The sequence below is a fragment of the Sciurus vulgaris genome (genome assembly GCF_902686455.1).
Source record: "Sciurus vulgaris genome assembly, chromosome: 12".
Classification (NCBI taxonomy): domain Eukaryota; kingdom Metazoa; phylum Chordata; class Mammalia; order Rodentia; family Sciuridae; genus Sciurus; species Sciurus vulgaris.
Window position 1 is genome coordinate 12,632,169 of NC_136473.1, and position 22,075 is coordinate 12,654,243.

General features: G+C 36.5%; 1 protein-coding gene across 1 annotated transcript in view; it reads left to right on the forward strand.

Annotated features, from left to right (window-relative positions):
• Window positions 1-1,322: 1,322 nt before the first annotated feature.
• Window positions 1,323-22,075, forward strand: part of NET1 (neuroepithelial cell transforming 1) — a 45,120-nt gene continuing 24,367 nt past the window's right edge. Inside the window, exons 1-3 of the mRNA XM_079107560.1 lie at window positions 1,323-1,554; window positions 13,340-13,406; window positions 17,383-17,442. Of these exons, the coding sequence (XP_078963686.1) occupies window positions 1,427-1,554; window positions 13,340-13,406; window positions 17,383-17,442 (255 nt within the window). The 5' untranslated portion in view covers window positions 1,323-1,426. The remainder of the gene's footprint in view (window positions 1,555-13,339; window positions 13,407-17,382; window positions 17,443-22,075) is intronic.

The following is a 22,075-nucleotide window of genomic DNA, read 5'->3' on the forward strand; positions in this document are numbered from 1 at the left end:
GGACCTGAAGAACTGAGGACAAAATCTGAATTCCAAGGATCTCACCTGTTCCTGTGGGTAAAAATGTGGTTTCGTCCAAATATCTGCATCCTATAAAGCTCTATCTGGGATGGCAGTCTGTATTATTATACTATAACTATACTAACGCAGTACTTTCTTCTTTAATTTTGAGGGAAGAATGGGTGGAGTAAAGGTGTTTGTTCATGAAGGGTCTCCTACTCCCTAACTTCTTATCCTTTTTAAAACTAAAGCATTTTCTCCTTGCGTTGTAAAGGTAATACAAGTTCAGTATCTCTTTTCAAAAAAGTACTTGACATAAGAAAGTAAAATTAAAAATGTTTTAAATGCCCAAAAGTCTATCTCGACATCTTAATACATTGCACTCATCTTCTCCCGCTATATATCATCTATATCTCCCACTATATAATTATATGATATATAATTCATGACTGAATATACTGAATATGCCTTTATGTTCCATGTTTTCATTGAAAATTACAATGTTTGATTCTATTACATGTGCCAATCTTTTATTGGCTGAAAATACTATTTCCACTAGATAAACCAGAATCAGCCATTTTCCTATCATTGTTTGCTTTGGTTGTCTTTACATTTTCTATTGTAACAACAATGTCATTAATATCTTCAAGAACAGATAATTTTATTAGTTAAGATAAATTCCAAGAAATGGAATTATAGGGCCAAATGAGAGACCATTTTTAAAGCCTTTAACGCAGGCAGTACCATATTTAAAATCAAAGGTGTTCATCTGTTTCACATTCGTCTGCTTGAAAAGGTTCTTCATTCACTAGTGCCTTTAACTGCCTTCTTAGAAGCAGGCACTGCCTCCTAGCATAGAGCTCATAACTAGATTTCACTGGTTTCCTAGAGACAATCCGGGTTTTCAAAGACAGTTCCGTGATCTTTGGTAATTGGGAATCTATCTCACCAGAATAATTTAGTGTGTGTATAGTCAATAACCAAGCTTCAGGGTAGGTCATTACTTTCAATCTCTCTCCTCCCTAAAAGCTGAAAAAGTGACCTAAAATGCTTCCAGTCCAATTGCCCTGGACTGCAGTGAAAATCCTAATAAACAGTGAAAGAAGTACTGGGCCTTGGGGTTTGAAAAATACAGTCAGAATGAAACCCAAGCTTTCCCAATTCCCTCCCTCTCTCCCTTCCCTCCCTTTGCCTGGGCGTCTTCAGGTCTGGCAGAGGAGGGGGCGGGACTCCATATCTCCTGGCAACCGCCGCCTGCCTCTGATTGGGTGATCGCTGCGCAGCCGCCATTTTCAAATCCCCGGATGATGGTGGCGGTGGCGGCTCTCTAACAGGCACTTGCTGCCTTACAGAAGCGGCGGGCACTGTGCCCGTCCCTGTCGGTCTCCCGGGCACCCGGCCACCGCTCCACCCCCTCTTCCACGACATGGAGCCAGAGCTGGTGGCTCAGAAGCAGCCCCGGCCGCGGAGGCGAAGCCGCCGGGCCTCCGTACTCAGCGGGGATGGCGCCGCGGGTCCTTCGGCCGACACCCCCCGGCCGGAGCTGGACGGGAGGTGAGTGCGGGGTCCCGGAGAGGGTGCGGGCCGGGAACGCGGGGGTCGGGGTAAAGACGGGCAGGGCGTGGGTTCCCGGGGTCCGAGTGCCGTGGGCAGCCCGAGCGACCGAGGGCTCGGCCTGGAGCTGACGCCCGGCGAGGCCCCGGACTGCAGCTGCCCAGCCGCGCGAGGAGGGGCGGCTTGTTGACACCCTGCCCCGGCCCTTCCCGAGGGCTTAGGGAAAGCCGCGCGGGTTTGTGCGGGTTTGTGCTCCACCGCCGACTGGCTGTGGGCTGCAGATGCTCAGAATAAAACTGTCAGGGAGCGAGCATCAAACTTTGCGCCTACAAGCGAGTTTTGAAATAAAATGTTTTTCGTAAGCCAGGATCCTTCTTTGCAAGAACTGGGCAGGTCGATGAACGCAGACCGACTCAAGGCTCCAGGCTGCCGGTGTGAAGAGACCAGAGGACATGTCACTGGCGTTTCAATTATTAACACATTTCACAATCTGCATCGCATATTTATTTATTCTTTGAGTCTGGAAAGGGTGGACACTAGACTAGGGCTTCAGAAAGCTGTGTCTGGAAGAGGTTTCATGTAAAAAATGCAGAAGACCCTGCTTTCCATTGTAATGCAGTTGGTTCTGATTACAAGTTGAATGACCTTGTTTGAGTTGCTTACTATCTCTTAATATCTCTACTGTGCAATATAATAGTACCCAAGGGCATTTTGAAATTCAGTGACATAATGAATGTAAAGTGTTTAGCATGTGCCTGTACACAAAAAGTGGTCAATAAATGTTAACTTGTCATGTTAACTGTCAACTCTCAGGTTTTTATCTATAAGAATAGTAATTCCTGTTTACTCCATCTTTTCAGAAGTCCCTTTTATCCAGTGAACATTACTTTAGATAAACTACAGTCCTTTACATAACTTACATTCCAGTCATGCTTGGATATGCCAATCCCTTTTTGAGAAATAGGAAAATACCTTAGTTTCATTAACAAGGTGGTTATAAGCCCACTGTAAGTTACTCTCCAAAACGCTAGACTTCTTCACTGAAGCTGATAGTTTTATTTATTTTATTGATATTAGACACTGAACTCAAGGGTACTTAACCACTGAGCTACATCACCAGTCCTTTTTATTTTAAGACACGGTCTCCCTAAGTTGCATAGGCTGGCTTTGAACTTGTGATCATCTTGCCTCAAGCTAATATTTACTTGAAGTTTAGGATAATCCTTGTCTGAATATACCTTTCTGAAACCTTCTCTATACCAGTTATGCCCTATCATTAAGAGGTAGTGAAAGAACAGAGAGTAGAAGTTACCATCTCTGAAACCAAGAAACAGGAAAACCAGGAAAGACTAGTTCAGGGGAAGTAGAATTTCGAAAAGATCAAATGGAGGCAGAGTTAAATTCATTGTACATTCATTCAGTAATACTGCAGAACACCTGCCCTGCTATCAGACATTCTGATACTTCTAGTATCAGAAGGGACTTCTGAAAAGATGGAATAAACAGGAATTACTATTCTTATAGATAAAAACCTGAGAGTTGACAGTTAACATGACAAGTAAGTTAACATTTATTGACCGCTTTTTGTGTACATTCTGGGACTTATAGTGAACAAAAACAGAAGAAGACCTTTCTTTTGTGCAGGCTGGTTGGGAGACAAAACAGTAATCAAATAAATATATAAAATATCAGGTGGTCATGTAAAGTGAATTAGGCATGATAGGGAGAATAGAGTTGGAGAGAGGGTAGTTTCTTATTTTTAAGAGATCACAAGGAAAATCTCTGATGATAATAACAAAATTGGAGCAGATACCTGAAGGAAGGACCTAGGCCATGCAATATATGGGAGAAGAGTATTCTAGACAGAGGAACAGCAAGTGCAGACTATAGAAATCTTTTAGGTGTGTTCAGGTAACTTCAAAGAAGACAGGGTGTTTTGTTTTTTTTTGTTTTGAATTCATTTTATTGTAAACAAATGGGATACATCTTGTTTCTCTGTTTGTACATGAAGTAGAGGCATACCATTTGTGTAATCATACATTTACCTAGGGAAATAGTTTTTGATTCATTCTTTTATTTTTTTCTCCCCCCCCGCCTTTATCCCTCTATATAGTTCCTCCTTCCTCCATTCTTGCCCCCTTCGCACCCCCATATGTGTCATCTGCTTATCAGTGAGATCATTCGTCCTTTGGTTTTTTGAGATTGGCTTATCTCACTTAGCATGATATTCTCCAACTGCATCCATTTGCCTGCAAATGCCATAGTTTTATTATTCTTTATGGCTGAGTAATATTCCATGGTGTATATATATATACCACAGTTTCTTTATCCATTCATCAATTGAGGGGCATCTAGGTTGGTTCCACAATCTGGCTATTATGAATTGCGCAGCTATGAACATTGTTGTGGCTGTATCTCTGTAGTATGCTGATTTTAAGTCCTTTGGGTATAGGCCAAGGAGTGGGATAGCTGGGTCAAATGGTGGTTCCATTCCAAGTTTTCTGACGAATCTCCACACTGCTTTCCAGAGTGGCTGCACTAATTTGCAGCCTCACCAGCAATGTATGAGTGTACCTTTTTCCCCACATCCTCTCCAACACCTATTGTTGCTTGTATTCTTGATAATCGCCATTCTAATTGGGGTGAGATAGAATCTTAGGGTAGTTTTGATTTGCATTTCTCTTATTTCTAAAGATATTGAACATTTTTTCATGTGTTTGTTGATTGCTTGTAGAACTTCTGTGAAGTAAGACAGGGTGTTTTATTAGCTTTTTCCATGCTACAACTAAAAGACCCAACCAGAACAATTAGAGAAGGAAAGGTTCTTTGAGGGCTTATGGTTTCAGAGGTCTCAGTCCACAGTCAGCTCCATTCCTCGGGGCTTGAGGTGAGTCTGAACATCATTGTGGAAGAGTGTGGTAGAGGGAAGTAACTCACATGAGGATCAGGAAGCCGAAAAGACTCCACTGGCTAGGTATACAATATATACCCCAAAGGCATGCCCCTAAGGAACCACCTCCTCCAGGTACACCCTACTCCTCTTCAGTTCCCACTCAGTTAATCCCATCATGGTGATTGATTCACTGATTGGATTAAAGCTTTTAGCCAGATAATTTCTCCTCTAAACCTTGCACTGTCTCACACATGAGCTTTTGGCGCACACCCCACATCCAAAGTATAAGGTAACTAGAGGCAAGTTACCTTACGATGAGGTCAGAAAGATGACTAGGGCTAGATCATGTAGTAACTGGTAGACCATTGCTAAATTTGAGTTAGTGAATTGGGAAATGGAACAATGTGATCTATATTTTTAAATAACCAATTAGGTTATTACAATTGATACAACATGTTAGCATGAAAGGTGATGAAATATGTTTATGTTTGGGGTGTATTTTGAAGGTAGAGCTGTCAGAATATGCAAATGCATTCAATATGGAATTAAACAGGAATGAAAGATGTGTCCATTTTGGGGGACTGAGTACTACAAGAACTGGGTTCCCTATTATGAGAAAGGAAAGACTGGAGAGAAGTTTGTTTAGGGTAATGTTATGAGACAACTATTAAAGAGGTCATCACAGTAATTTTTTTTCATCTTTAATTGAAATATACAAACAAGAGAGTGCATGAATCTTAAGTGTTTAGGTCAGTGAAATTTCTCAAAGTGAACTCACTTGTGTAATCAGATATGTTTGGGAATTACCAACAAATAAACTTGAAATCATGGTATTAGGAAGTCATTTAGATTGTATGAGTAAAAAGTTTGAGGACTAAACCCTAAAGCACTTCACACCCTTAAAGGTCAGGGTAATGAGAAAGCTCAGGAGGAACATGAGGAATGAAAAACCATTAAATTTGCTAATGAGACACAGAATAGTTAAAAAATAGATGGCCCCCATGTATGATGGCTCAACTTACCATTTTTCAACTTTCTGATGGAATGAAAACAACGTGCATTCAAAGAAACCATACTTCAAATTATGAATTCTTATCTTTTCCCAGATAAGTGATAATGAGGTGTGATACTTGCAGTGCTAGGCAGTAATAGCAAGCCCCATCCTTCAGTCTACAATATGATTATAAGAGTAAACAACTGACATTTTAGTGTTCTGTGTTGCTCACTTTGTGGTTGTTACTGGTATTCAGTGAATTATATGAGATATTCAACACTTTGATTTAGATAATTTTATCCAACATTAGTTCTTAGGTTAAATTAGGCTAAGCTATGCTGTGCAGTAGTTACGTACATCAGATGTCTTTTTGCCTTCTGATATTTTCAACCCTTTGAAACAAGGATTTATTGGGACACAACCCCATCTTAACCTGAGGAGCATCTGTATTGAACTTAAAATGTGGTATGATTTGTTCAGGAAATATGTGAGTACCTGACATCAGGAATGTGGAGATGGGGAATATTGTCTAAACACTTATAATCTAGTAGGGAAGAAAGATAAGCAAATGAATTATAATAGTGTTTGATAAAAGTTGCTATGGTGGTACACACAGAATGTCCTGGTTGCAAATAAAAGGAACACTGAATCCTGACTGGAAAGAATAGGAAATAATTCCCTATTATAATCCCTGAGTTTTAGACAACCAGTTTAGAGAGCAGTTATAAATGGGTGGTTTTGCAGGGGTGAAAATATGCAAAAAGTCCCTAAAATAAATGGGCACAATTAGTTCTGGGTATCCTAACTACTTTCCTGTAGCTGAACACTAGTTGTATCAGGGAGAAGTAAGATAGGAATATGGAAGAGGTGGTGATGAGAGATTATGCTGAGAAGTAAGAGCCGTGTTATAAAGGGGCCTCGTGTGCCCCTTTATAGATGAAGAGGAAACACTAAGAGACTGAGCAAGCCAATGGCATGATCGTATTTATATTTTAAAAGGTTACACTGTCTTGCATAATAAAAATAAGTAACATTTTGAAGTCATGACACTCTTTAAATCTTATGAAAACTCCCCAAAAACGTATTATATATAAGTTTCAGGAAATTGGTGGACCCCTGGAGCCCAACTGTGTATATCAAATTAAAAATCTCAAAGTGTAGAAGATGAAGACAGTCTTCAGTAGTGTATATGAAAAATGATGAGTGTTTGAATCTGATAGCCAGGTGGGAGAACAGAATCACTAAGTGTAGGTTACACTTTCAAAAAGTATCACTGCAATAGGGAGTCAAGAAAGAATAATAGAGGAAGGAGGCACAAGTTTGGGGCATAGACTTAATCAGGGAAAAGTTCGGTATGCTAAGAGGAATAAGCAAGTAGAAAGGTTGAAAAGACAGGAGAGAAGAGAAATGATTCAACAAGGATCTGAGAGGGAAGGAGTGGATAAAATCCAAATGAAAAGTACAGAATTTAGCTGGTAAGGGGCTGTGGGTGGTATAGTTATAGGTAAGTTTGGGGAACAGGGTCAGTTGTGACCTGGAATTTAAGGACTTTTCCTGTCAGACTTTAAGGGTTTGGTGTGTGTGTTACAAGATATGATGCTAAGAAAAAGACAGCGGTGGCATAGGCAGCATGAGGTGAGTGATGAAGTTAGAAAAACCATGGAAAATGAGGAATGGAGCACTTAATCTATATTCCATGTTCCAGAAAAGACATAAGGTCATCTATAAGAATACATGAAGTAGAAGATAGTATCAACAAAGAGGCAGGAAACAACTATTTAAGCATCATGATATCAGATAAATATGTATATATTGAAAAAAATTGCAGACAAAACTCACTATAAACTAATTTGAAAGACAACAACATTCAAGAAAATGAAAGTATAATTGTCTTTAAAAAACTGGCTCATACTATAGTTTGCGCATTTAAAGAATCCTGTTTTTCGTTCAGTTTTTTGTTTATTTTTTATTTTTGTTTTTGGGGGGAATTTTTTGCTGCAACCAAAAGACCTGACAGGAACAATTTTAGAGGAGGAAAAGTTTTGTTTGGCACTCACAGTTTCAGAGATCTCAGTCCATAGATGACCGACTCGATTGCCCTGCGTGCAGGGTGAGGCAGAACATCAGGGCAGAAGGTCATGACAATCAGGAAGCAGAGAGAAACTAAGCTTTACTCTCCAGAGACAAAATACATACCCCCAAAGGCACAAACCAGCGACCCACCTCCTCCAGCCACATCCTACCTGCCTACAATCCCTACCTATCAGAATTAGTGCACTGCACTGATTAGGTCAAGGCTTTCATAACCCAATCATTTTACCTCTAAACTTTCTTGCATTGACTCTCACAGACGAGCTTTTGAAGCATACTTCATCTCTAGAGCATAACAAGTAAATTTCAGCGGGTTTTGTATATTCACATACATATGCAACCATCACCACAGTTAATTTAGAACATTTTCATCAGCTTAAAAAGAAAACCTGTACCTTTAGCTGTTGTTTCTCTCCTGGCCCCCACCCCTTTTTCCTCAATCATTAATCCACTCAAATGTTCTGGACATTTCATATAAATGAAATCATATGATGTAATGTGTGGTCATTTTTGGTAAGCCATCCTTTCTTGGATGATTGTTTACTGGGTAGTCTTTTTATTGTTAAGCTGTGCAAGTTGATTATTCTGGATACAAACTCCTTATTAATTTGTTGTCTTTTCACTTTTGTGATGTCCTTTGAGGTACAAAAGTTTTTTAGCTTGATTTATTTTTGTTGTTGTTGCCTATGCTTTTGGGTCATATACAATAAATCAGTGCCAAATTCAGCGTCATGAAGGTTTTACCCAATGTTTCCATCTTAGAGTTTTAATTTCAGCCCTTTCATTTAGATCTTTAGTCTATTTTAAGTTATTTTTTGTATATAATGTGAGGTAGTTCTTTATTATTCAGTGTCTCCAGATAGTCTATTTCTTCTAGAGTCATTTTTAGTAGTTTGTGTCTAAGAATTTTTGTCACTACGCAATCGTTCACTGTATTCCTTTATTCTTTTTATTTTTGTAATATCAATAAGAATATCCCCCCTTTTATTTCTGACTTCAGTAATTTAGTCTTTTCTCTTTGTCTTGGTCAATTTAGCTAAACATCTGTCAGTCTTGATCTTTCCAAAGAATCAGTTTTTGGCTACATTGATTTTCTCTATTTTTTTAGTGTAAGTTTCATCTCCAACTTAAAATATTTTGAATTTACAGTGGGTTTATCAAGATGGAATCTCATTGTAAGTTGAAGTGCATCTGTAGTTTGTAATTAGGCTGAGGCATTTATTTGAGTCCTGTTGCTGGTATGCAAGAGCAACTAATTTCAGCTCTGCCCTATTTTCTTGTTTTCATGTAGAAAGAAATTTTTCTTAAAAGCTCCAGTCATCCTAGTTCCCATTATGCATTGTCTTATTCTGAGTGTCTTTATGCCTCAAGTCTCCTTTCTTGCTACTGTTGATGACTAAGTCTGCCACCGTCCTATCATTAGTCCTTCCATTACACTTGATTTTTTTAGACGGTTACTTTGCTAATTCATTCTGATTGTTTTCATTGTAAACCCATAAGTATGTACTTTATGATAAGCTAGTATCTTTATAGTTTTATAGTTTTACTTTTTTAAACTTTATTCTGTCATTCCATTCTACATTCTTTATAATGAAACACCTTGAAAACAATTCTGTTTTTAAGAATGTACTTTTTCTTCCTGTTGGCAATCATGCCATTTGATACATTTTTTTGAAAATGCCATTAAATAGATTAATACCTTTCTACCATTTATAATTCTACTTCAGTTCATATCTGCCATTGTAGAAGGTGGCAGTGGCACATCAAAATCTCTGAAGGTACAATTTGGCTTAAGAATGAGCAGAATGATTCTCTTTTCAGACAGCAACCTTGCCATTCTAATTATGCTTCATTTGTATTAAAACTAGTTTAATGTAAAAATAATTTACACTATTCAGAAACACACCAAACTATATATAAGAAAGTGTGTTGGAGTCAAGGAAAATCACAGTGGCATTAAATTCTTAAAAAATATAATGGGGCTGGGGATATAGCTCAGTTGGTAGAGTGCTTGCCTTGTAAACACAAGGCCCTGGGTTCGATCCCCAGCACCCAAAAAAAAAATAAAAAATATAATGAACCACACTAGTTCCTTAATGTTTTAGTTATTTCATGACTTCAATTTTATTATTTGGGTCTATGAAAAAAATGTATTTAATGAATGGGCAAAAATATTTGGATGTATGGACAGAAATTCCCAGAAAGATGAAGGCCCACCACTTCTATCTTACATTTCAGTCTTTTAGCCCCCCTTTTAAGTGGGTTGTCCTTTATGGAGCCTCTGAAAAGGCCACTTGTAATCTTATGAAATTGAAGAAATTTTCCCATAAGAATTTAAAATAGATACATTTTGACTCTGACTTCTATAAAAAAATGAGTGTGTGTCTTTCCAAGAGTTTTGGAAGTTTGGCACTGCCACACATGCTTTCTGGACGTAATTTGTTTTTTAGGTTTTTTTTTTTCCGTAGGAATTCAAAATAAATGGATACTTGTTATTAAAATGGGGGAAATAGCATTACTGTAAAGCTGGTTATAAATAATGCTGGAAAGAATCTTACCATTGATTTGGAAATATTTTTCCAATTCGTTAACATCTTAAAAATTCTTAAGAGCTATTTTTCTTTCCAACTTTTAAACATCAAATTCTTTCTGAGCCAGAGTGGTGGTGCACCTTTAATCCCAGCAGCTCAGGAGGCTGAAGCGAAGGATCACAAGTTCAAAGCCAGCCTCACCAATTTAGCAAGACCCTATCTCAAAATAAAATATAAACAGGACTGGACATGTGGCTCAGTAGTTAAATGCCCCTGGGGTTAAATGCCCTATATCAAAAAAAAAAAAAAAAAAAACTTTCTGAGGTCAGTAGTTATTTCTGTGCAATAAAAAGTATTAATAGCTTTAGATTTCCAATTCGTCTTAATACTTATGCTATACCTGAAAGGAGTTGTTTACTAAATATTTTAAGTGCCACTGTGAATACTACTTTGTAATATTTATTTGTATTAGATTAAAAATAATCTTTTGAGATTAGTAATTGTTGCTTCTCAACCCAATTCCTGTGAAGGGCTCTCCGTGTAGTTACACAATAGCACTTTTCTAGAGCAAGTGTTTACAAAGTCTTTTGTTTTTACTATTATACCTATGTCTTATTAAGTGACATGAATTCATTTCAGGTGACCTTTTTTTTATTAAATGCCTTGTTTCAGTGTTTCATCAAAAAAAAATTTTGCTGTTCCTTGATTTCTGTGGTGGCAAGGAAAGATAGGATAATCAGCTCCTTAAGTTTTTTTTCCCATTAAGGAGACCCTCCAAAAAAAAAAAAAAAAAAATGAGTTCCCATAAGTAATGAATCTTACCATGTTTTGATCTTTCCCAAATAAATACCTAGGAAATGTTTGCTTTATGTGTCTTTCTTCATCTATTCCTAATTTCTATTAATGGCATCATATTTCCCCCTATCAGGAATCTTGGTGGTTTTGTTATTGAACTTTGTAATCAATCAACCTCTCTTTAATCTTGCTAACCAGTGTTGGAGCTTCCTCCTAACTGGTCTTCTGACCAGACTTGCCTTCTCTCATTCTATCCTTCGTATTACTTAGAATGCAAGAACTAGATCAAGACCCTACTCTCCAAGTGTAGTATGTGAAACCTTTCATCATGATCTAGTTCTTCCTTGTTTGGTACTGAAACGTGAGAAGCTATTTGAAAAGTCCACCTTAAAGCTTTGGTAACTGCTATTTCTCTTTCTGGCTGAGCTTAGTTTTAGTTAAGTATTAATTCTTCTGTGAAACTTTCCTAACCTTTTTCTACTTACAGATATTTTCCCTTGTGTTCCCTGTCAAAATATAAACTTCCGCTTTATTGAACTTAGAAAACTACAGAAACCCTTGAATTGATTTAAACTTGTAAATTTCTGCAGGAATGACAGCCATCTATGGTGTTTGTAAATTTATGATGAACAATGATTGTGAGGGTCAAGGCAAAAGACCAGATTCATAAATGGACTATAACCTGACAATCCAAGAAGCTAAATAAATAGTAACTTCTATAAAAGTTAGCCTAAAATAGCCAGGACTTCATTACTGTCAACTTCCTAACTTTTGTCCTAATTCTACTTAGGACCAACTAAAGTAAGCCAGATATGCACCTTATCCAATCACAATACACCACACACACACACACACTTTAGGTTAGTTGTAGTTTCCTACAGCTTCCCTTCAGTGACAGTCTCCATTCAGGTCATACTTGAACCTCGCCTATTTTTATACTGTCTACACGTTCCTTTATCTGTCAAAATGCAAATGATGATAGCTGACTCCCTTGCTATAGTAAACTCAGTACTCTCTACTTTTCCCATGTGGTTGCTCTTCATATATTTCCGTGGCGGTGAGGACAGAGACATATCTCTGCTTTTCTTTTCTCTATATTTGAATTAATTTAACAATATATTTTATAAACTGCCTTTATCCCCTATGCTAGGTATGTTTGCTTTGCTACATATTTTATAAACAAGTTTATATAGAGAGAAGTTTGTATTTTAGAAAGGTAAAGACAGGTTTTTATCTTGCTCTATTTCTGTACAGTGAATGGAAAGAAAAAAAGAAAATCCTTAAAGAACAAAATTCTAGCCAAATTTTAATCTTACTTGAGGCCATTGTCGCAAATGTATATTTCAAAACTTTTTGTTTGGTTTATTAAATTGTAATTTTTAAACGTCAGGATGGACTTCTAATACCAATGTAAATAACATGGATTTAAATTTTGTATGTGTTGGGGGGTGTGGTGGTACTGGGATGGAACCCAGGGGTGCTGTACCACTGAGCTACATTCCCAACCCTTTTTATTTTTTTATTTTGAGACAGGGTCTCACCAAGTTGTCTGTGCTGTCCAGGAATTTGCAATTCTCCTGACTCAGCCTCCTGAGTTGCTGGAATTACAGGTGTGCACTATCACACCCAGCTAGGTTTTTCTTAAGAATATTCTTCTGTTTTTATTTGTTTAAATAGTAGGCATGAATGAATCTCATCTTGTTTGATCTAAGAAAGGTCAATTTGCTGGTTTTTATTTAACCTATTAGTGAATATATTATATTAATAAATTTGGTATTATTGAACTCTGTGTTCCTAAAATAAACTGCTTGGTTTGGTGAACTCTGGAGGTTTCTGCCACATTTCGTGTGGTTGAAAAATAGGTTAACTGCCAGAGGATGATGTTGGCTATATAAATCAATCGCCCATAAACTTACCTAATCAATAAACACACAAGAGCTCATACTCTTTTTAAATGAGAGGGAGCGTGACAGGCCAGGCTATACTAGATCTGGCTTCTAACAACATGGAGTAATCCATCTCCTTTTATTTATAGGCACACAGGTTAAAAAGGCCCAGACTGGGAGGGGCTTCTTCTGCGATGAACAGGATGGGGTGGAGTTAGGGGAGCCATTTGGTTCTAGCATAGAGCTAGACAGGGAATCAATCCCACACAGTGCCACATACTTCCCAGCAATCTGGGACAGTCCTCCAGGGTACCCAATTCCTAGAAGTCAAGCCTCTCTGCCCCATGACTCAACTTCATCTGATTCTGCTAGATAAGGATGGCTCCCCACAGTGAACTATTTTTTTTTTAATAATCTGTTCACTAATTTCATATAGGATATTTCACTGTAAAAATTCTGACTATGACCAGGATCTATGCCCTGTTTTATTTTGTGTCCTGTCCCTCTTATTTCCAATATTTAATGACTCATCATGCAATTTTAAATAGTTTTAAAACTACATTCTCTCTATTTTGTTTGAATTTTCTCTTCATAGATATTCCCTTCGGAGAGGTAGCTCCTTCACATTTTTAACACCTGGCCCTCATTGGGACTTCACTTTGGTAAGTAGATATTTGTTTTAAAGCATTAGATAGAATTAGTTCCTGGGTTGTCTTTCAGTTTGTTGTTATAGCTCACTTGTCTTTACTTCTGAATATCTTGAACCGAATTTCTACAGCCATCTTTTGCAGCCTAATTTAGTCCTTTTCTGCTAACAAGCTGGAAGAATTTTTTTTATTTCAAGTCAGTAAAACATATTTTGCAAAGCACTCATATATATATTAATCTTTAGTTCTCTACAGTTCTTTCTCACTTCCTACCAATGTTAAATTTAAAAGCATATATTATGAAATATTCATTAAAAATATAAGATGTTTGATTATACATATATCAAAGTATGTATATATACATATTTAATGTAAATAAGTCATTAGATATAAATATACATATATAATATGAATCATCTTTTGCTATTGATCATCTCAGAATACATTACAAAGGCATTTAATTTTATGTGATGCGACATTAGAAAACTGATTGCAATATAGTACATATATAAATAAAGCATACAAATAGATCATAATTCTTATGCTTTTATATTTAAGGAAGATAGCAAAAATGACTGTTTGTAGTTTGCCAGATATTACTCGTGTGTATCTTTTGAAAATGTTCTGATGAATTAGGCAATACAGAATTAATTTGTATTCTGTTCTTTTTTATATAATATATATTTCTGTTTGGCATTCCTGTTGAATATTTCTGTGCTTTTATTCCCATTACATGTGTCATGTAGCCACTAAAGCATTCATAGCAAGAGTCTCCTGATTCTAGTGCAATTCTATATTTTCCTTTGAAATGTCTCCCTATCTTGGCCCCTTTTCCACGTGGGTTGATGAGCCTAACCTCAAGTAGAATTTCAGTAAAAAAGGGTCTAATGTTTGTGCAAACCTATCAGCAAAAATATGTTATGTACTCCTAGTGTACTGATTTATGTACTAATATGATGTGCTATCTCCAAGCACAGTATTCACTTTGAATAAGGTTAATGATAGTGGGCATAAATCTATTTTCCAAATAAGCGGACAGTTTCATTTAGGAGATGACTTCTTACTGGGTGTGATTATATCACCATTATTTTTAGCCTTACAATATGATAATGAATTCATCATTGTATATTGAGTATTAGTAAAACTTACTTTTTAAGGATTTAAAATACATTAAAAAGAGAAGTTCCAACATTTCCCCTCTGGACTCCAAAGGTAATGTCCTGCATACCCTCTGGGATGGATCTATCCCACCAGGGAAAATACTTTGATAGAGGTCTCCTATGACAAAAGATTATTATCATTTTGTTTATGCATTAAAACTTCTAGAGTATGGTTAAGGAATACTAAGAGGAAGATTTATAACTGCTAAATATGTAGTTTGAGAAAGAAAAAGAACATAAATTAAGCATCTAAATCAGAGTAAACCAACGAAAATAGAGGGAATGGTAAAAGTGGGGGAAAAAATTAAATCAACACTCCTCAGTCATGATGAAATTCTTGGCAAACCAGGATTAGAAAGAATTTCCTTAGCGTGAGACCTACTACAAACACCATATGTAATAATACAATGGTAGAAACATTCCCTTTGAATTTAGAAAACAGTCTGCTATCGCTATGTCTGTTCAGCTACACAGTAAGCCAGCTCTGTAAGACAAGAAAAATAAGTTGTGTACAAATTAGAAAGGAAGAGACAATGTGATTTGATTACACACAGTATGATTGTCTGCATAGAACATTAGTAGCAGCTACTGAGCTAATAAAAATTGAAGCAAGAATTTAAAAGTCAGTAGAATGTATATACACTAGCAATAAAAATATCAAATGTAATTTTTAAAGACCTATATGATTATAGGAACAATTTTTTAACACTAGGAATAAATCCATGAAAGAACTTGTGAGAACTTTATGGTGAAAATTGGAAAGCATTAAATAAAAGAATATAAAAGACCTAATTAAATAAAGAAATGTACCATACTCATGCAAGGACTCTATCATAAAAATGTCAGTTCTCTGCAAATTACTCCATATTCAGTGCAGTTTTAATAGAAATCCTATTAATATTTAATAGATCTTATTCTAGAAGTCATGTGGAAGAGTAGAGGATCCAGAAAAAAACAGTATACAAAATGGGAATTCTATTACTTTATTGTATTAGTTATTAAAACAGGATGATGTGGGCACAGTAACTGATAAATAGACCAACAAACAAAATAAAGAACCAGATGCTTACCTACGTGATGCTAGAACTTACTGTATCACAGGCATGATGAAGGAATGGGGCTCTCAACAAATAATGCCCGGGGGCGGGGGGGGAAGCAATTGAGTGTCCTGCTTCATGCTACTTACATAACAGAAGTACATTCCAGATGGATTAAAAAAGTGAAAGTTCAAGATAGTTTAAAGAAATCACAGTAGACTGAAAGCCTGGTAAAGTTCTTCATGCATGTACTCAACATGTGCAATTTCATGTGACATTTACATGTTATTTTCTCCCATTGTGATCTTTTTTGCTAGGCAGTTACTTTCCCTTCCCCATCTAAGTCCTTCCTTCCATCCCCAGCCTCTACTCTAACCCATGACAATAACACCATTTGTATGCCTCTATATTTTGCTCATATTATTATTGACTAATATAGGCATGGACTTACAGTTGGATACACATATGCAGGATATTTGGTTAATTGACTTTTCAAAATCATGATCAAAATATTTGTACTTTTCTATGTCATCTGGATATAATCTTATATTTTTCAAGTTGTCACCTTATAGTTGAATTTTTTCCAGTTCTGATTTATATTGTTCTTTCATTTCTTTAATCATTTTCATAATGTCTTTTAGTTCAATTTGAAATAGCATATTATAGTTTTGTCTGCCCCTTTGATCATTTCCCTCTGATGTGCCTTCATTCCTTAAAAGGATAGTATTCTTCCCCTTATTCTCTTTTTTTCTTAGAATGATTTTGTATAGGATTTGACTTTGAGAATTTTTGTTCATCTTAATTTGAATTTCATTCTTCTCCACTTTTACAAGGAGGCTGGGTTTGGACAGCTTTCTTAACTTCCCAGAGCTCCGTTTTCATGGTGGCTTGCTTTCTGAGACCTCCTGCCTCCATTATTTCCCCCATGTCCCTCCGTACTTTGTCTTTCCTTTTCCCTTTTCTCTAGTGACTCTCTGCTATCAACTCTGTTTAGACTCCCAGTAGTTTCCCTTCTGTGTGGGGCCAAGAACTCTAAGGGAGCCCTGGTTGATCAGTTTTAAGAGTTCACAAGAGCTAAACTGGTTGCAAGTACTATAAAAAGTTATTTTGAGATGAAATGTTACTTAAGGGTACTTATTCAGTATTGATTATGAACAGTACATGAGGTAATGATGAAGTATTCGTTATTGGATACTGATTTTGAACCATAAATGATAGCTACACAGTTTTGCTGCTACTAAGCACCAGTAGAGCTGTATGATACCGGAAAGTAAATCCAGGGACATGGGTTTCATCTTTCAGTTGCTAAATCCTGCTTCAGGCAACAGATCTCAATTACTTTATTTTGGGCTAAGAAGAAGAAAAGGACTTTTTTTTTTTTCCCCCTAGTGAAGACATCCTCCTCTGTCCCCCAGGATAAACAGTAAGTGTTCCTTTTTTTTAAAAAAAAAAAAAAAGTGTTACCTTTCTGTATAAAATCTATCTTACTTTTTCCTCTAACAAGTACACACAGCCCAAGACCAATATGAGTGCTATTCTGAAGATCTTTACATAAATATGTTTTTTAATGTGGTGGAATCACTTCACAGGAAGAGATCACTTAATTGGGGGGGGGGTGCTATTTTGATAGTATATATGCCAGAGACAATTTCCAAATGTCACTTATCAAAATAACTTTCTTGTGCAAATAGCCCAAAACTTAATTTATAAGTGATTTTCCTATTTGTATGAATCTGTTTAATGGGGTTACATGCACTTCTACGTAAGGATGAAATCTACTGTTTTTCCTTATAGAAAAGAAAACGAAGAGAAAAAGATGATGATGTTGTAAGCCTTAGCAGCCTTGATCTAAAGGTAAGCCTTGCTGCCCTCTTAAAGGAAAGCACTTTAAAATTTGCAGATACCCTTTTATTTCTGTGCTATAATAAAAATGAATGTTAGGGTTTTAAGGGGAAAGGAGGTTTGTGGCAAATTTAAGTGCAAAACTGAATACTATTGGTTCACGGATACCCTCTTTTTTGCTGTTCTACTTAGTTAAAAATAAGGGGGACCACACTCAGAACTGTTAGGTTGTAGCTGGTGATCACATCCATAAGTGCCTAAGGAGACAGGCCAAGACCTGCGAGGAGGCAGGGGAGTCTGGTGAAGAGGAGAGCACCAGGCCCTCCTGAAGAGGGCAGCACAGCAGTGCTCCAGCCCCTTAAGAAGTAGCAAAATCCCTTCATAGGATCAGATGCAGTTCATACTTGACTATCTACGATTAATTATATTGAAGTATTTTTTGATTCATAGGTTCCCTGTAGCTATTTGTTTTCTCACAGTTTTTTGTTGTTGTTACTGAAGAAACTGTCATTTTTCCTTTAGAGCTTTCTGCATCCCCATGCTATCATTTACCATGTTGTGGTATTCCCTACATTTTTGATAAGTTGGTAGGTAGATCTAAAGGCTTGAACAAATTGTATGTTTGGGACTATGTACTTCCTTCAGAAGGTATATATTATCTTTTTGTGATGTTCTCAAAATTGATAATTATTGCCCAGATCCGTATTTTCACAGGAAGTTACAAAGTGAAGATATTATGCCTTTATCAGTCCTCTGTTTATTAGCTGGATTACTTCTGTAAAAGATAAATTCCCCTCACCAACCATTTAGTTACTCTGAAGTATTGATTTATAATAAATGTAGGATAAGTGCTTGATTCTTTTTCTTTGTCCTTTTTTAAAAAATAATTGTATTCACTAGCATTCTCTAAAAGATAATGATTTTTGCTAATATTCTTATGAACTCATGGATATAAACACATTAATTTTGCTTCGATCATTTCAGCTATTACACTCACTTACTGATGCTTAACTTGTCCATATCTGGCCATTGGATACTCTTCAGGATGGTTCCTGTGTCCTTTTGACTTGACGTTTTTCTCTTATCTAGAGGGTTATTACCTTGCCTTCCAGGATAACAAGTTCACTTATTCCAGGCCTACTTGTACATTTTTTTTTTTCTGCTCTATTCCTGAAATCAGTAATTTCTAAGAGAACCCAGGTTTCTTTAGGCGAAGTGAATAAGGTGATTTTTGAAGGCATGACCTCATGTCTTCTGAGATCTTTCTTTTCACTCCCTCTTTCTTTTATCTGGACTTTTTTTTGTCATTGCTTCTATTGTCATGTTTTTTGGATTTGGATTCTACACCACATTTTTCTCAGAGTAGTATTAGTTTTGAGAGTTTGTATAACCCAGGTAATTTCAGCACCTCTTCACTTAGCATTTTTCTTGCCCTTTGCCTAAGAATTGAATCCTGCAGGGCCCTTTCCAGTTGAAGCTGTTCTTCTCAGACTGGCATGTCTTTGAAGTTCTGTTGGAAGCCCAGAGAAGCCCAGTGGTCTTCCTTCTCCTTTTCTGTGTACCAATGCTGATACCATGAGGTTATCATGACTGCCTGGTTGAGGTTTGGGGGGAATCTTTGTTTCTTCTTTTTGTCGAAGATTCACTGGGGGTGGGTGTTTTTTGCTACACTAATTGCTCTATCTCTTCTCTTTAAAAAGTAAAGATTCCCCTCAAAGATTTAATTAACTTACTGCTGAATGAGGCAATAGAATAGTAGAGTTGTTCAAAGGACTAGGAAACTCTAAAGAATTCTGATCATTGAAAGGAAGAATAGAGAATAACATTGCTAAATTAGATACAAAACAGGTAAATATGTTCATCTACATATCTACGTAAAAAACTTACTTGCATTTCTCTCAGTTTTCTATAGTTAACTTGTACCTTTGCAGAGTTGTTAAAAAAAAAAAAAAAAAAAAGAAGAAAAAGTAAAGAAAACCTAATCAAATAGTATTCTCAAACAAAAGGTACATGGGCCTTAAAAATAAGGCAAGCCACTGAAAGAGCATTCAGGCATCCTTTTTTGTCTGATCTGCCCTTTTTTTATTATCATAAATACTCTCCAGAAGTTATTCATGAGTACAAATATAGGTTCAGCAGTTGTTAACATAGACAGTCCCCTTATAGTATGATTGGCAGAAGTTAAGCCATCTGGAAGCTCTTAACCCTTAGAACTTAATTGGGGTCCCTTGGATCCAGTTTGAGTTTTTTTGTTTTGTTTTGTTTTAGATTAAAATTCATTCAATCTTAAAATTGTAATATTGGGTCTGTTGGTTTCTTTTATAAATATAAGATACATCATGAAATCTTAGAGATCATAGTTTTTCTTATCTTGAAATATTTTGCTCTTTCCTCATTCTGGAAATTATTACTTCATTATACATAGGTTATTCTCATGTATGCTAACAAAAAAGACTAAAATAAAAATGAACAATGATAAAGTTACCTAGAAAAATGCTGCAATAATGAAATTAATTTTATGATTTGGCTGGATAGTGTGTTAGACTAATAAAGTACCCCAATATCTGCAGGAGTTACATTCCAAGATCCCCTATGGACTCCTGAAACCTCAGATAGTACCAAACCCTACATAAAAGCAGTCATACCACAACAGTCGATCTGATAACCAAAACAGCTGCTAAATGACTAATGGGTGGCTGGGTAGCCTGTTCAGTGTATCTGTACTGAACAAAAGAGTGATTCATGTCCTAGGTAGGATGGAGAAGGAAGGCGTGAGATTTCATCATGCTACTCAGAATGGTGCACAATTTAAAACCAATGAATTATTTCCGGAATTCTCCATGTAATATTTTTTGGACCACTTTGACCAGCAGGTTACTAAAACTGTAAAAAGTGAAACCACTGGACACAATGGCACATGCCAGTAATGCCAGGAACTTGAGAGACTGAAGCAGAAGGATCACAAATTCTAGACCAGCCTTGGCAGCTTAGTGTGACCCTGTCTTTAAAATAAAATTAAAAGGGCTAGGGATGTAGCTCAGTGTTTTGGTCAGCTTTTTCACTGCTGTGACTAAAAGGCCTAACCTCAACAATTTTAAAGGAGGAAAAGTTTACTTGAGGGTCACGGTTTCAGAGGTCTTAGTCCTTAGAAAGCCAGCTCCATTTCTTGGGGCGTGAGGTGAGGCTGAGCATCTTGATGGAATTTGTGGTAGAGGGAAGCAGCTCACTTAAGATCAGGAAGCAGAGAAAGACACCACTTGCCAGATAAAATATATACCCCATAGCCACTCCCCACCTGCCTCCAGTAACCACTCAGTTAATCCCACCAAGGATTAATTCACTGATTAGGTTAAGGCTATAATCCAATCATTTTTCCTCCAACCTTCTTGCATTGTCTCACATGTGAGCTTTTGGGAGACACCTTAAATCCAAACCATAATACTCAGTGATAGATTACCCCTGATTCAATCCCCAGTACTACCAATAAAGTGAAACTGCAAATAAGGGAGGATGACATTGAATTATCTTTCAGTGTGCCAGAAGACTGGAGAAAATATCTCTACAGTCTGCTTTTAGCTTTCATTCAATCAGAATTTTACCTTTTCTCACTGTAATAACAAAGAGAAGGAAATTGACAGAGGGAGTTGTTTTCCTAATTATTAGACAATGAGTGCATATTAACAGACAGCAGTGCTATTTCTATGCTTTATAACCTGACTGAATCCTGGTTCTCTGAAAATATTATCAAAACAACTTGTTGGTAAGAAAAAGTTGAGTTTATTCTAAACTGCAATAAGGGAGAGCAGTGATTAACCTCAACAATCTTATTAATGGTTTAGAAAGGGGGAAAGCAAAGACACAATATATATGAATTTTCAAATCTGGTTTAAAAATGAAGTTTTATTAGGGAGGAGGACTTGATTAATTTGAGTAAAGATCCCAATAAAATATTATGGTAAAGAATTTTAAAAATCTGGACTATTTTGTTTCACTAAAAAGTTGTGTATTATTTATATGCCAAATGTGATGTTTGCAGTGTTTGAACACCACGATTTACTTGATAAAAAGAAATTTGCTATGTTTAAATTATTAAAATTACCCATGAATCTGTTTTCACTATTACTTCTTATATACACATTGTAAAATGACTTCAGATGTTAAAAATATTAAAAACATTTAAAGTCCTTTACATCCAGATGATAAAGAGTGAAGATTGGTTTTCCTAGTGTACTGAAGGTAAAGATATTATTTTTCTTTACTTTTGTGTTTTTTCTAGGTTAGTCTTTTTCATCTGATATGTGTTTTCTTGTATTTCTAATTCTTTCCTTAATTTTTTTTTTTTACAGATTGCATTTTGATTGTACACAAATGGGGTATAGCTTTTAATTTCTGTGGTTGTACACAATGTACATTCACACCATTCATGTAATCGTACATGTACATAGGGTAGTGATGTCTGTCTCATTCCACTATCTTTCCTTCCTCTGCCCCCTCCCCTCCTTTCTCTTCCCTTCCCCTCATTTCCCTCTACACAATCCAAAGTTCCTTCATTCTTCTCTTACCTCCCACCCGCCTGCCCACCATTATGTATCATCATCCACTTATCAGAGAAAACATTCAGCCTTTGGTTTTTTGGTCTTGGCTT